The sequence below is a fragment of the Cebidichthys violaceus genome, unplaced genomic scaffold, assembly GCF_023349555.1.
Source record: "Cebidichthys violaceus isolate CVI_PGR_0920_01 unplaced genomic scaffold, fCebVio1.0.p SCAF_46, whole genome shotgun sequence".
Lineage (NCBI taxonomy): Eukaryota > Metazoa > Chordata > Actinopteri > Perciformes > Stichaeidae > Cebidichthys > Cebidichthys violaceus.
Window position 1 is genome coordinate 679,100 of NW_027176661.1, and position 13,913 is coordinate 693,012.

Consider the following 13,913-nt stretch of genomic DNA (forward strand, 5'->3'; position numbering starts at 1 on the left):
AGTGAAAACATTTTATACCTAGCTCGAGAAGCAAAAAATAAAGTAAAATATATTCGGTCCACGTCCAACTTCAAACTTAAACCTCATTTTAATCTCAGCTACACACCTGTTATGATTCGTGACCGTATCTGTCATGGCTGCGACGCTATTGCAGTGTCAAAATCTGTCCAGACAGACGGGCAGAAATATAAACATCTGGCAAAGTACTCCCAACCACGGCTGTTGTAGATCGCACTATAGTAGAGGTCTCCAGGACCACATTTTGCCATGATAACTGGCACTCAGACTCATAAGATGGAAACAACATCAGCGTTGCTGGAAATTCTCTTGTGTTCATGGACATCTGTGATGCTCAAAATGAGGGGAGCCTTTAAATGCTCTGCAGCAGATGTGCCATTAATGGTTTCTCATCATTTGGCAGCCACATTGTTACTCATGTTTCAAGGCTGGAATACATCTGAACAAATTATTTTTTCTTGTTTTTCTTCTCACTGTCCCCAATACAGGAAGTTGTAGCAAGATATTTAGTCGTTGAATTTCACGCATCTTTCTAATCTTCACGTTTGGTGGTCCACAGATGCCACTTTGCAACGTTCAAGCAATGCCAGGAGTGGGTCAAGCGTCTGAACCGGGCCATAGCTCACCCGTCCCGGCTGGAGAACCTGTTCGCTCTGGCCTATCATGCCTGGTGTCTGGGAGGCAACGCTGATGACGAAGACCAGCACATTCATCTCTGTCGCCCAGGTCAGCACCCACTCACACACAACAATCAATACTCAACTTAAATTTCTTATTTTGTTAAAATGCTGATATTCCTAAAATAATTCCCTCCCTCCATGCTCTCTCTGCATGTGCAGGTGATCATGTGCGTCAGAGGATGGAAATGGAGGTCAAGAGGATGGGCTTCGACACACAGAACGTCTGGAGAGTGTCGGACATAAACTGCAATTTCAAGTATGTCGCAGAGACTTTACCATAAATAGAATGGCCCCTCTGTCGCTGCAGATAGCTGTACAATACTGTTACTATAAAGAGTCATGGTGGTCGTTTACAGAGTGAATGGTGAGTGACAGTGTTTCAAAGAGCTTTTTGAGAGCTGTGAAAGAGAGTAGGACTGCAATGAGGCAGAAATTAGACACAGTAACTACAATATGTCCAACCTGAATGGATGACGAACAGCCTGTGGGTATATGTGTTGGCACATCTCAGCACTTTGTAACAGCCCTTAAATTACAAGAGTACTATTATTATTATTATTATTATTATTATTATTATTATTGTTATTATTATTATTATGTTATTATACTCGTAGTCATTATGGTTTGATTTGGTGTGACTTACATTCACCGATGTTATCATTGTCTCCGATGTCTATAGCGAATAGAATGTCCTTAAATCCATTTTATAGAGAAAAAACATCTACTTATAACTCGTTGTCTGATCCAGTGATGGTTGCCTGTAAGTCCATGGCCACACTGCGAACAGGAACTGCTAAAGGTTGATTCTGCATACATTGAATGGTGGCCATTTTTCAAAAAATATGTGTGGAAAAAATGCAATCGGCTCCATGGCAACATTAGACTTCTTGTTTCCATGCCAAAGCATTATGGGCAATGTAGTTGCAAAACGTAACGCATGATTTTCCCTAAAATTGTACGACAAAGAACACAAGTATTCATTGGTATTAACATCCCTTTGATGCTGCATTAGGTCCCAATGATTACCCAGAGTCATACATTAATGACTCTGGGTAAATGATATATCAAAACATCCATAGAAACTCCAACCATCTTCTGTAGTGTAATCCACTTCTTTGCAACTTGTATATATATTTTGAGTGTGTTCCAAACAATCCTCACTTTACCAATATAATGCTAAAAGCACTGGAAGTAGCTTATTCAGCGATTTATTAATGAAACGACCATTGTGGAGGTGGAGCAACAGTTTCTATGGACATTTTGATACACTTGACATACTTTTGCTGATTATTCAATACTCAATAGATTTGCAGTGGACTATTCCTTTTTAAAGGCCTTCAACAACTCTGGTCATTGTATATACTGGCTCGCCTTTGTCTGACCTCTCAGGCCAGTAGCCCTCTTGCCAAGTCCAGTCTTGTCTGGGGCTCATCCTGCTGAGGGAGAAAGACACACAGGACAACTGGCTATTCAAACAAGCCGCAGCACTGCTGAGGCCCATGACTCGGCACAGTCTCTCTCTCTCTCTCACTCTCACTCTCACTCTCACTCTCACTCATACTCATACTCTCACTCATACTCTCACACACTGTCTCTTCCCTCCGTGGACAGTCAGCAGGTGAATAGACGATGAAGAAAGTATCATGGGAGGATGAGTAGACCAGAGACAGTTGGGGTCAGGCAGTCGCACTTTGTGATTTGTTCTCTGCTGGAGCTGAGAGTTCTTGACGAAGTAATGACCCTGAAAAACAGAATGTTTCTCTGCAGCTCAATGTCACTGTTTTGTGTTGGTTTGGGGAGTTGATGCTTCTCTTCACTGAGCCTGGCTGTTTAATGTGTGCAGCAGTATCAACTGCATTTAATCTTTAAACGTATTGAGTCTTGTCCGCAGGCTGTGCTCCAGCTACCCACAGAAGCTTCTGGTTCCAATATGGATCACAGACAAGGAGCTGGAGAGTGTGGCTTCCTTCAGATCCTGGAAGAGGATCCCTGTGGTGGTCTACAGGTGGCTTTACTGACCCACAGTACCCACATGTTTTCACAAATATGCACAACAGAGTTTTCCTTTGTCATATGTACTTTTACTGACTTTATAACATTGACCTCCAGGCACCAGAAGAACGGGGCAGTGATCTCCCGATGCAGCCAGCCTGAGATCAGCTGGTGGGGCTGGAGGAACACCGATGACGAGTACTTGGTGACATCCATCGCCAAGGCCTGTCAGATGGACACTGGAGCCAAGGGTACCTGTGGAGCACAAGGCTGCCGACAGCGCGGGGAAGCTCCCGACTCCTCCGATAGTGATTTTGGTAAAGCAGCTTTATTTATGCTAGCAGAGTCAAGCATTCACCGTTTGAGCACTTAACTGCAAGACTGCATTCAAATTCGGGCTGATTATGCGAAAATGTCCTCATGACTCAGAATGAAGAACATAATTTCCATTATTTACATGTGCCATTAATTTTCCTTACTTACAAAGTGGACTAACGACAGCAGATAAAGATGCTAAACATAAATGCCAAGCAATACATTTTACTGTGGTTATTTTTCAAAGATGTCTTCGACATGCATCTCATAGAGTGACTTGAAAGGTTTGTCACATGACTGGATACATGACAACAGGCGAAGGGAGTGGCAGCACAACACTGAGTGCAGAGAGGAGTAGTTTAGTTGCATCCTCAGAGTAAATGCTCGTGTCTCTCCGTGGTAGCTATTGAAAGGGGTTTCTTGACTTGTGATCGTTACCTATAGGTGGAGATATTGATTTTCAGTATGTTACAAATGGTCCGTTTCTGTCGATTATGCCCCTGGCACCGCTCTGATTTCCTCTTTCTTGGTTTCATACTTTTCGCTCTCTTCCTCTCCCCGGGAGTTTGATTCACATAAACGCTTTTCCACTCAATACCAGTAGAAGTCACCTCTCTGTCCTCTCCCCTGTGTCTCCAGACTCGTCTCTGACAGGCGGCTCTGGCTGCGATGAAAACACTGTGCCACAGAAGCTGCTGATTCTGGACGCTCGCTCGTACACCGCTGCAGTGGCCAACCGAGCCAAGGGCGGAGGCTGCGAATGCGAAGGTTAGTTAGTGCGACCAAACATTCGAAAAATGTCGTAAACAATTCAATGAATTCTTTGTCTGAATGTGTGTTTTCAGAGCCAGATTTAGTGATTTGGCTCCTTAGGCAAACCCTGTCTTGCTAGTGAAGAGTAAAGAGAGGCACAACATACAATGTTTTGTTCGGGACCCTCGCTGCCAACAGTCCCTTGTAAGAACAATTTCTAATGTTCTGGGACCGTTCGTTGGTAAAAAAATATAGTTCAAGTTTTTGGGAAGTTAGGCAACCTAAGGAGGTTGTTTAGGAAAAGGGTTAGGAGCTTTCAATTCTATGATGCTGGATAGTTTCATGAATGATAATGCATCTTATTTTAATAGTTATATTTTGTGAATCAAATCTGAATCTGCAATGTAAACAGTAACATTTCTCCGTCAGGTTTAATTCAATTAAATTTATTTTGCATTCTTTGTCCCGGGACCCTCACATCGGTACAGGAAAAACTCCCCCAAAAAAAGCCCTTTAACAGGGAGGAAAAAGAGGAAGAGACCTTAGAGAGAGCAACAGAGGAGGGATCCCTCTATCAGGATGGACAGAAGTGCAATAGATGTGTAAAGAATGAACAACATAACAGAGTTACAACACATTCAATGTATATGACAGAAATTATTCATATAATGAGAGTAGTAAGCATAATAATGATGGAAAAATTATGACTACCAATAATAACAGCAGCAGTGGAAATAATAGATTAACAATGATAACAAAAGCAGTAATGGTATCGGCATTAGCAATGCGACTAATACTAATGATGGTTGCAGTGGGTAAATGTAGTAGTACTATGTTTTCCTCTGAAGTCGAAGTATCCTTCTCAGTAAGTAGTAGGGTATACAGCTGAGTTGCATATTTTTAGGATCTCTGGGGGCCTTTTGTACATTTTTTTTCAAGGTAAGAGTTAGAAGAGTAACATAATTAAGTCTTTTTTTATATCTAAACATAAACAAACTATATCAGTTTGAGGCCATTTTAGTTGTGGGCCCAGGTTGCCCACCTTGTAAAACGGTAAAGTCCGGTGTTTCTTACCGTGAGTTGGGTGTGTTTTGGAAATTGTGTTTCTCAGGATCCAAAGAAGTGAAGTGTTGCGTGAGGAACTGTTTGTGTGAGAAAGCTACAAGCAGCAAAACCAAGGCAAGCAAGGCATTCAGCCCGTTCTGTACAGGCATCTTTTCAACGGGCACTGCACCAGTACATGCAGTTCTTTGTTGTTTTTTTGCCATCAAAAGTGTGTGGCACCTAAAAACATTCTAACTCCTGGCAGTCCTACAATGCCACTGTCTCATAGAAGTCAGTCTCTTTAGAGGCCAAAGTTTAATAAAGAAGAAGCTGCCTGCAAAATCTCAAAGTACAGTATAAGTAAGTAAAGTTGGTCTGTGCTGCTTTTGATCACACGTCTATTTAAGAAAGTGCTGCTTGATCCTGGATTGTAAACAGCGGCCTCGCTGTGCACGATGCCAAACTTAATGTGAATGTTTGACATATTCAGAAAGCAAGTGATTGCTGCCACCACTGACTCACTGCTAAAAAACACGAATGTTACATTTGACTGAGATAATAAAATCACCACACAAAAAAAAGCACCATCATCTGAACACATTATGCTAACACGAAGCCTTGTTGGTGTCTTCATCAGAGTTGTTTGTTTGTTTTTTTAGAGTACTACCCCAACTGCGAGGTGATGTTCATGGGGATGGCCAACATCCACGCCATCAGGAACAGCTTCCAGGCTCTGAGGACCGTGTGCAGTCAGATCCCAGATCCAGGAAAGTAAGTCGATCTGTTTGACCTTCATCTCCGAGCAGCTCTGCCTTCATTTGTGCGCCCCCCCCCCCCTTTTTTTAATGGCTTCACCTCACAGTAAGGCAACACCACACAGAAATTGCAACGCTGCCACCATCCTGTCCCATTCCTGCTGGGGTGCCAGCTGTCTGTCTGTACACACTGACAGTGGATACGTGTATAAAGCTCTGTACACACTGACAGTGGATACGTGTATAAAGCATTTCCATCTGTGTTTTTTGCATCGCTGTGTATTTCATGTGTGGTTGTATGTACAGCACATAGGTTAACCCAGCTGCTATGATGTCACACCAGGTTATTTAAGACTTGATAGTAGTCTGATGGATGTGTGTCATGATGTAGGGAGGCCTCCATAGATATAGGTCAAAGGTATCCTCCTCCTAACCCCATCAGCCTAACAACCCAGAGTAACCTAACCCTGGGTTACCATAGCTGATGTATGTATACAGTATCTAGGCTCCAGATCACTTGGGACGGGCTCTATATCGATTTGTACTTATCTAATCAGTCACCTCTGGTGTTTCCAGCTGGCTTTCGGCACTTGAGAGCACCCGTTGGCTGCAGCACCTGTCCGTCATGCTGAAGGCAGCCACTCTGGTGTGTTCTGCGGTAGAGAGGGACGGCCGTCCTGTCCTGGTGCATTGTTCGGACGGATGGGACCGCACACCCCAGATTGTGGCCCTCTCCAAGGTCCTGCTCGACCCCTACTACAGGACATTAGAGGTGAGAGTCTGCACGCTTTGGCCCCAAAATGTTCCATGCAGTTGGATTTTAGACGAAGAACTTGTGGAATAAACCAGGAGATGTCTCTTTTATAAGTGTCCATTGTGAGTCATTACATACATTGCTAAATCATTGGAGTACTCTCTTAAGTATAGTTCTTGCTGCACTGTAATATTATCACCTTACTTACTGCCGCGTCGTCCACAGGGCTTCCAGGTGCTTGTGGAGACTGAGTGGCTGGACTACGGTCATAAGTTTGGGGACCGCTGTGGCCACCAGGAGAACGCTGATGATGTCAGCGAGCAGTGTCCCGTCTTCCTGCAGTGGCTGGACTGTGTTCACCAGCTGGTCAAACAGTTCCCCTGCCTCTTCGAGTTCAACGAGGCCTTCCTGGTGGGTGGTCACACAACACTACATATAGACTATGTACATCTTCATTTTGTGACTATTTCACCAATAAACCTCAATGTGTGAGAGACATGTCGGGGGTGACTGCAGGGCCGCCTTTCAATCAGAGGGTCGGTGGTTCGATCCTCGGCTCCTGCTCTACTAGTCTCACGTCAATGTGTCCTTGAGCAAGACACATAACCACAGAATTGCTCCCGTAGCTGCGTTGTGTAGATAGATACTGAATTGTAAGTCGCTTTGGATAAAAGTGTCTGCTAAATGACCGTAATGTAATGTAATGTTGCTAGGCATTCCATAAAACCTTAAAGACGGAATACATGTAATATATTAACTTGAGTTTTTTGCATTCCGTTATAATCCTTGAGCCATTGCCTCGAAAAAGTTGCAGCCAATAAGAAGTGCGAACCAACACCCTCATTTTGTAACAAGCTAATCTTGTTGTCAGTCGGCAATGTTTCACAACAATCAGCTGTTACACCGAATTGACAGATCACTATTAAACCATAAGGAATGTAAATCATTGCCATTGTGAAAAGTCTGACTTCATGCTCCACGTGTGTCCAGGTCAAGTTGGTGCAGCACACGTACTCGTGTCTTTACGGGACCTTCCTGTGCAACAATGCTCGCGAGAGGGAGATGAGGAACATCTACAAACGCACCTGCTCGGTGTGGTCTCTGCTTCGCAACGGAAACAAGAACTTTCAGAACTTCCTCTACATCTCCAGTCATGATATGGTACCTACCACTGTCCTTATAATGTTATTATGCTATTACTTTTATACTATTATTCATTTGTGGAAACAACTGTAGGTGGCAACTGTACTTGCACAACTGTCCAGCAACTGTACTTGCTGAACGGAACAGTGGTATTGGTGATTAATACGTAGTATGACTGAATTTTCACTTTTATTCTCAAACTGTATTTTTAATCAAACTCACTTCAGGTTGGAACATATACCACCCTAATCCTCTGTGAATGATTTCTAACAAAAGCATAGAAATGGTCATAGTCACTATGACCATTTCTATGCAGTCAACAACTATGAAAGTAATAGGCACCATCATTACTGTATGTTGACCTTCTGGGATTGTCCCCGTCACTTGTTTGTCTGCCAGGTGCTGCAGCCAGTGTGTCACACACGAGCATTACAGCTGTGGACAGCGGTCTACCTGCCCACCTCGTCCCCCTGCACCGCTGTGGACGATTCTATGGAGCTCTACCTCCCCCCGAGTGTCACAGGAGATGAACTCACCTCCCGGTCCCTTGACAGGTGTGTTGGTTTGATGCAAAGCTGATCGCTTACACAGTATCTGTACTCACTGGCCTTAGCAGTCCCTGCAGAAATGAATTCAAATATCGCTCATGTTACAGAGAGCCAGACTGCCCTCTACAGTCACACATAGAGAATTGCATTATTACCATTTCTGCACCTGTGGGGAAAAAAATAAACCTGTGATCTATTTTCTGACTTCCAGACTTCCCAAAACCCGCTCCATGGACAACCTGCTATCAGCTTTTGAGAACGGGATGCCCCTGACACGCACTTCCAGCGACCCAAATCTCAATAAGCACTGCCAGGAGGGTCGCTCCGCCCCCGAGTCCTCACCAGCCATGGAAGAAACCTCTGCACACGTCTCTGATGAGGTCGAACCTGACACTGGACTGGACAGCAGTGAGGGGGAACCTCTGCAACCAAGTCCTGCCAAGACCCCAGAGGATGTCCCGGGTGCAGAGGGCTGTGAAGACGCAGTGGAGGAGCACTGTCTCACCACACAGCCACTGCCCTCTCTACCCTTCTCCCCGCTCCTTCTCAGTGAGGACATCACACTTGCTCACACTCCCTTCCCCACTCTTGTCCTTCAACAGGCTTTGCCTCAGATCACCAACCCTCCACTCCCACCACCCCCGCTGGAGGCTGAGAGACCCCGTAGGACTGCTGAAAGCACCACGTCACCCACTCACAGGTCGGAGCCATGCTTACCTCTCCCCTGCAAGGGCACTGAGCCTGCAGCCACAGCACCCACCTCACTGCTTAACGGCCACGCTGACGGCCAAGCAAACGGCCTCCCAGAACCTGCAGACCTGCTGGATCTGAAGCAGCAAACACCACTCATTCCCATGGAGGACTCCACAGAGACTCTCACAGGTGAGGGAGAGCTTCCCCCCTCCCTGCCGCCCACAGTGAGCCAAGACTTCACCGAGAATGATTTGAATGATGAGGAGAAGCCCGAGTCACAGGTCCAGGTTCAACCCCAGAAGGAGAAAGCGGACACGAGGACAGATGTAGGGAAAGGAAAAGAGCGCATGTTAACAGTTGCAGTAGCTCCTGTAGATAGTATCCAGGTAGCACCTCGCCACTTGCTCCCCCAGAGCCAGCTCACAGACCTGTCCCTGCTCGGATCACACTGGGAGAGCGTCCAGGGTCTGGTACAGTCTGCCTGCAGCAGTACCAGTCACTATGGCGCCAGCCGGGCCCTGCAGCACAACACTTACCAGAGCCGTCGGCTTGCCAGTAAGCTGCTCCGCTCCCAGGGCTTCGCCATCGCCAACGGGTCCCAGTGCTGCCGCAGAGAGGCTCTCTGTTATCCCAGCAGCCCTCTGCAGGCTGGATGGCTGTCTGCTGCCAGGAGTGCAGGCTACACCGGCCTGTGTGGGTCTGCTGCCGCCACCCTCAACAGCTACTCCCTGGCGGGTCATCAGCTCCTGCCCGTGTCGTACTCCTCGCCCTCCGCTTCCAGCTCCCCTCCCCCGCCCCAGGCCCCAGCGTACCTCGATGACGACGGGCTTCCGGTGCCCATGGATGCTGTGCAGCAGAGACTGCGGCAGATCGAGGCTGGCTACAAGCAGGAGGTGGAGGTGCTGAGGCAGCAGGTGCGACAGCTGCAGATGAGGCTGGAGAGTAAACAGTACAGTACGCCTCCCTCGGAGCCCGACATCGACTACGAGGACGACATCGTGAGTAGCTTTTTCAGTGATGACGATAATGACAGAGTGCTAGATCCTCCTTTCTGACAGCAGCGTCTGCAGATGTTTACTGTTGATCCTCAGGAAGTGTTGTCTCTTCTCACATTGCTGTCTGTCACCTGAGCTCGTCTTCTCTCTGTTCTCAGACCTGTCTGCGAGAGTCGGACAACAGTAACGAGGAGGATTCTCTGTCGACCCACAGTGAGGACCGTCTCTCTGAGGGCAGCTGGGATCGAGTGGAACCCAAGGACACGGAGGTCAGTGTGCTTTAGTGCGTCAATGCCTAAAATCATTTCTATCTCGCACCTTCCTCCTTTCCCCTCACCTGCATGGCTGGGAGCACCTCCTTTTACAGCACTGTTCTTGTGTGTGTGTGTGTGTGTGTGTGTGTGTGTGTGTGTGTGTGTGTGTGTGTGTGTGTGTGTGTGTGTGTGTGTGTGTGTGTGTGTGTGTGTGTGTGTGTGTGTGTGTGTGTGTGTGTGTGTGTGTGTGTGTGTAGGTCACGAGGTGGGTGCCTGACCACATGGCCTCCCATTGTTTCAACTGTGACTGTGAGTTCTGGATAGCCAAGAGACGTCATCACTGCAGGTGGGGCTTCACTGTGGTTTACTTGCATATATAAACACAAGAACACCACGTTAATACATTAGTGTTGTAACGGATCGATCCGTACATATTCCACCTCACGGTTCGGCACACGCATGAACCATGAATTAAATTCAGTTTACCTTTAACCGTCAAAGTGTGAAATAAAGTTTTACTGACATCGTTATCCGCCAATGTTCAGGAAAATATGCGATCAGGACATTTCTAGTCTCTGATAACGTTACATTGTAAACAACAACAAATGTTTTCGGGTAGTTTGTCTGTACGTCACATTCTTGTGAGCCATTTTAGGAACACCTTGAGGAGAACTTCTTCATATTTTGCACAAATAGCAAGTCAGACTCGAGGATTCACTGATAAGATTTTGGTGGTCAAGGTCACAAAACAGGTTTTTGGCCACAACTCAAGAATTCATTAATTATGAATTACCCTCATCAAAGGTTATTTCTTGTGCCGATTATGGTTAGAAAGTGTTTTTTGGAATAAGCTATATTTTAAGCATTAATGTTTTGCTGAAGCAAGTATTTCGTTTGAAACTCAGGCGTCTTATAAACTAGCCTCCTGTATCTGTAGCTACTAGTGCACCCACACCAATGTCACAATTCATATTGTTCTGCAACCGGGCCTGACTGCTGAGCACAGAATTATTACTAACTTCCTTTGTGGTCTTCATCTTCAGGAACTGTGGCAATGTGTTCTGTAAAGACTGTTGTCACCTGAAGCTGCCCATCCCAGACCAGCAGCTGTATGACGCGGTGTTGGTCTGCAACACCTGCCACGACCTGCTCCTCGAGGCCCGCACCCGTGAGATCCGCAGCCAGCAGCTCAAGAAGGCCATCGCCACAGCCTCCAGCTGAGAGAAGTGTTGCGTAGCATGGCCCGCCTCGGCTCTGTCCTACTCGTTTTGGAATGATTAGCTGAGCGCCCCGTTGTAACCCCAACCTGCTGTGGTTTTGACTGCAGGGGGGAGAGGGGAGGGGAGGAGCTGCAGGAATTCTTGCTCTTTGGGAGGCTTGGTTTGGGAGTGGAGATGCTCTGTGAAGACTGTCTGAAGAGGCGAAAAAGGTGTGAGATGGATGTGTGTCAGCGGGGGAGGTTTTCCTTTAGAACAAAACCTTCTGTTGGAAGACATTTTCAGCCTGAGGCATCGAGTGGCCTCCACAGCTCCGTCCTCTAGCGGTGCCCAGTCTGAGACACATCTCCAACCTGTCCATCCCATTAGAGTCACGCAACTTTAGTACCAAACACCTGCACCCTCCTTATAGACACTGTCTCGTACTTCAGAGGACAATCTATCACCCTTCCACGTGTCGGGGACTCCAAAGCCTTTACCTGTACTACTGGAGGCTTTCAACTTTAAAAGAAAAAAAAATTGCTGCTACAGTATTTAAAAGTCTAATTTTGTATTCTTATTTTGTGCACTACTAGCTGTCGTGTTTTTGAGGGAATTTGAGACCAAACTTGAGCAAAGGGGAGAAATCTGCTGTTTACTTAGTCATTGCATCGTTTTCTTGGAGCCTGAATGTAATATGTAAATGGATAACTGGATCGAGTTTATGTTCACATGCATTTGGTGGGTCGTATATGTGTTCATTGCTGCAATGTGTTTTCAAAATTATGTATATGCAACGTGGTTCTGTCTTTATCAATGCTTTTCTCCAGTATAGCCATGTCGTGGCATTCGATGCTCTGAGGGATGTGTGGACTGACAAAGTGTTTGTTTTGTGGGAAGTGTGCTTGATGTGTAAAGAGGAAGAGAACGCGATATCGTTGGGCAAAGCCGATTTCTGTAATATCTACTTCTAATGTGAGACTATTACATCTGAAGGTACTGTGGGTATTCTTTGATGTGACAGAGGAGACGTGTGAATGAATGGCTTGGTGTCCACATGAAGCTTGATGTCCATCTGACTTATGACTCCTACTCAGATTAACTGGCGGTGAAGACTAGACGGGAAAAGACTGAACAAAGCACTTGGAGTTTCTGTTTAGGGGAGTTTGGCCACAGTCCGCTTTTAAAAAGATGTTTGTGTCTCCTGGTTGTTCCTTGAGACAATAGTGCCATATTACATTCTGTCTAATTTTAAAGCCTTTTTTTTTTTTTTTTCTTCCTCTGGATGGCAGCAGGTTTCTAATTGACCACCTATCTCTATGTTTTAATGGTACAGATAGCTAGCAGCTTAATTGAAACAAAGATTAACAGATGGTTCGGTTTGATAATGAGGCTAACTGTTTTAATGGATGATGGGATGTCACTGAGTTAGTTAACCTGTGTGATTTTCCATTGTCTAATATTTGGGATTTTTTCACACGGTGTCCATGAAGTCAAAATCTTTAAGAGGAACTCAGAAATGTAACATCCAGAGTTTTCTGATCCGTAGTGGGGGCTAAAACATTTCACTTAATGAATAATTGTTGTAAAGAAATGCACTGTAAAAGTTAAATCCCATGGGTTAAAATAAAAGATTATATCGTGGATCTGTTGTCTATCTTGCTTATTTTCTACAGAGCTTTGGGAATGGTAGTCAAAGGGTTTAGGCATGTAGTGTGCACTCTTTTTGTCCAAAGTGATGAGACCAAAATGTCATTGCCAGCAAATCATAATAAACCAGGACAACCAACCGTTAGGAGGCCCAAACACACTGTGAATGCCCTGATAAATGATAGGTGAAGAGTATTATCGAAAGAAAATAACAAACGGAGACAAACACCAATGAGTTGGGTGAAAGTAAAGTGTATGGGGGAAAAAGTGAAAGGAATCTGTGACTGCACAACCTCTCAAATCAAAACTAAAATGCAAAACTTTGTGCTTGAGTATAGTCAAATCAATGAAAACAAATCCCACTGTCCAAATGATTTTGATTTTTTACTGACAGCATTTTACTGACAGCTAGAGTCACTAGTTAGTTTACAGAATTAAACATGATCAGTTTATAAAATATTGTTGGCAAACTACGCTGTGACTTTTCAACATACTATACTATACAATGATTTTGACTTTTCATCACGTTTGTCAACATACAATAGTACTACTTTTTAGACATATTTTAAGGACACCATTTACTATACAAAAACAATGTGGAGAGTCAGTGATGTCAGCATGTGTGAAAATGTCTTGAACAAACAAAACTGAACAGCAGTCGTGTCCATGTTCAGGTGTTGAGCGCCTCGACCTGGAACAGCACCAGCTGATGATCAATATCCTGCAAGACAAAAAAGAGCCGGCACAAAGGACAGAGTCTAGTATGTGACATTTATTGACATACTATACTATGAATGTTTTGACTTTTGTTGACTTCCTATACTATGACTTTTTTCGACATACTATATTATGACTTTTGTTGACATACTATGACATTTGTTGACATACTATACTATGAATGTTTTGACTTTTGTTGGCTTCCTATACTATGACTTTTTTCGACATACTATATTATGACTTTTATTGACATACTATGACATTTGTTGACATACTATACTATGAATGTTTTGACTTTTGTTGACTTCCTATACTATGACTTTTTTCGACATACTATATTATGACTTTTGTTGACATACTATGACATTTGTTGACATACTATACTGTGACTTTTGACATACTATAC

At 44.8% G+C, this 13,913-nt stretch overlaps 1 protein-coding gene across 5 annotated transcripts in view; it reads left to right on the plus strand.

The window, feature by feature from the left end:
• The window catches only part of mtmr4 (myotubularin related protein 4), a 37,496-nt gene extending 24,712 nt beyond the window's left edge, over nt 1-12,784 (plus strand). For all 5 annotated transcript variants that reach the window (XM_068729396.1, XM_068729398.1, XM_068729399.1 and 2 more), the window contains 14 exons: nt 578-744; nt 858-954; nt 2,590-2,703; nt 2,808-3,007; nt 3,645-3,773; nt 5,462-5,573; nt 6,134-6,329; nt 6,537-6,722; nt 7,302-7,472; nt 7,854-8,008; nt 8,214-9,693; nt 9,849-9,959; nt 10,202-10,290; nt 10,988-12,784. In XM_068729396.1, coding sequence (XP_068585497.1) covers nt 578-744; nt 858-954; nt 2,590-2,703; nt 2,808-3,007; nt 3,645-3,773; nt 5,462-5,573; nt 6,134-6,329; nt 6,537-6,722; nt 7,302-7,472; nt 7,854-8,008; nt 8,214-9,693; nt 9,849-9,959; nt 10,202-10,290; nt 10,988-11,165 — 3,385 coding nt within the window. In that variant the 3' untranslated portion in view covers nt 11,166-12,784. The remainder of the gene's footprint in view (nt 1-577; nt 745-857; nt 955-2,589; nt 2,704-2,807; nt 3,008-3,644; nt 3,774-5,461; nt 5,574-6,133; nt 6,330-6,536; nt 6,723-7,301; nt 7,473-7,853; nt 8,009-8,213; nt 9,694-9,848; nt 9,960-10,201; nt 10,291-10,987) is intronic.
• Nucleotides 12,785-13,913: the final 1,129 nt, after the last annotated feature.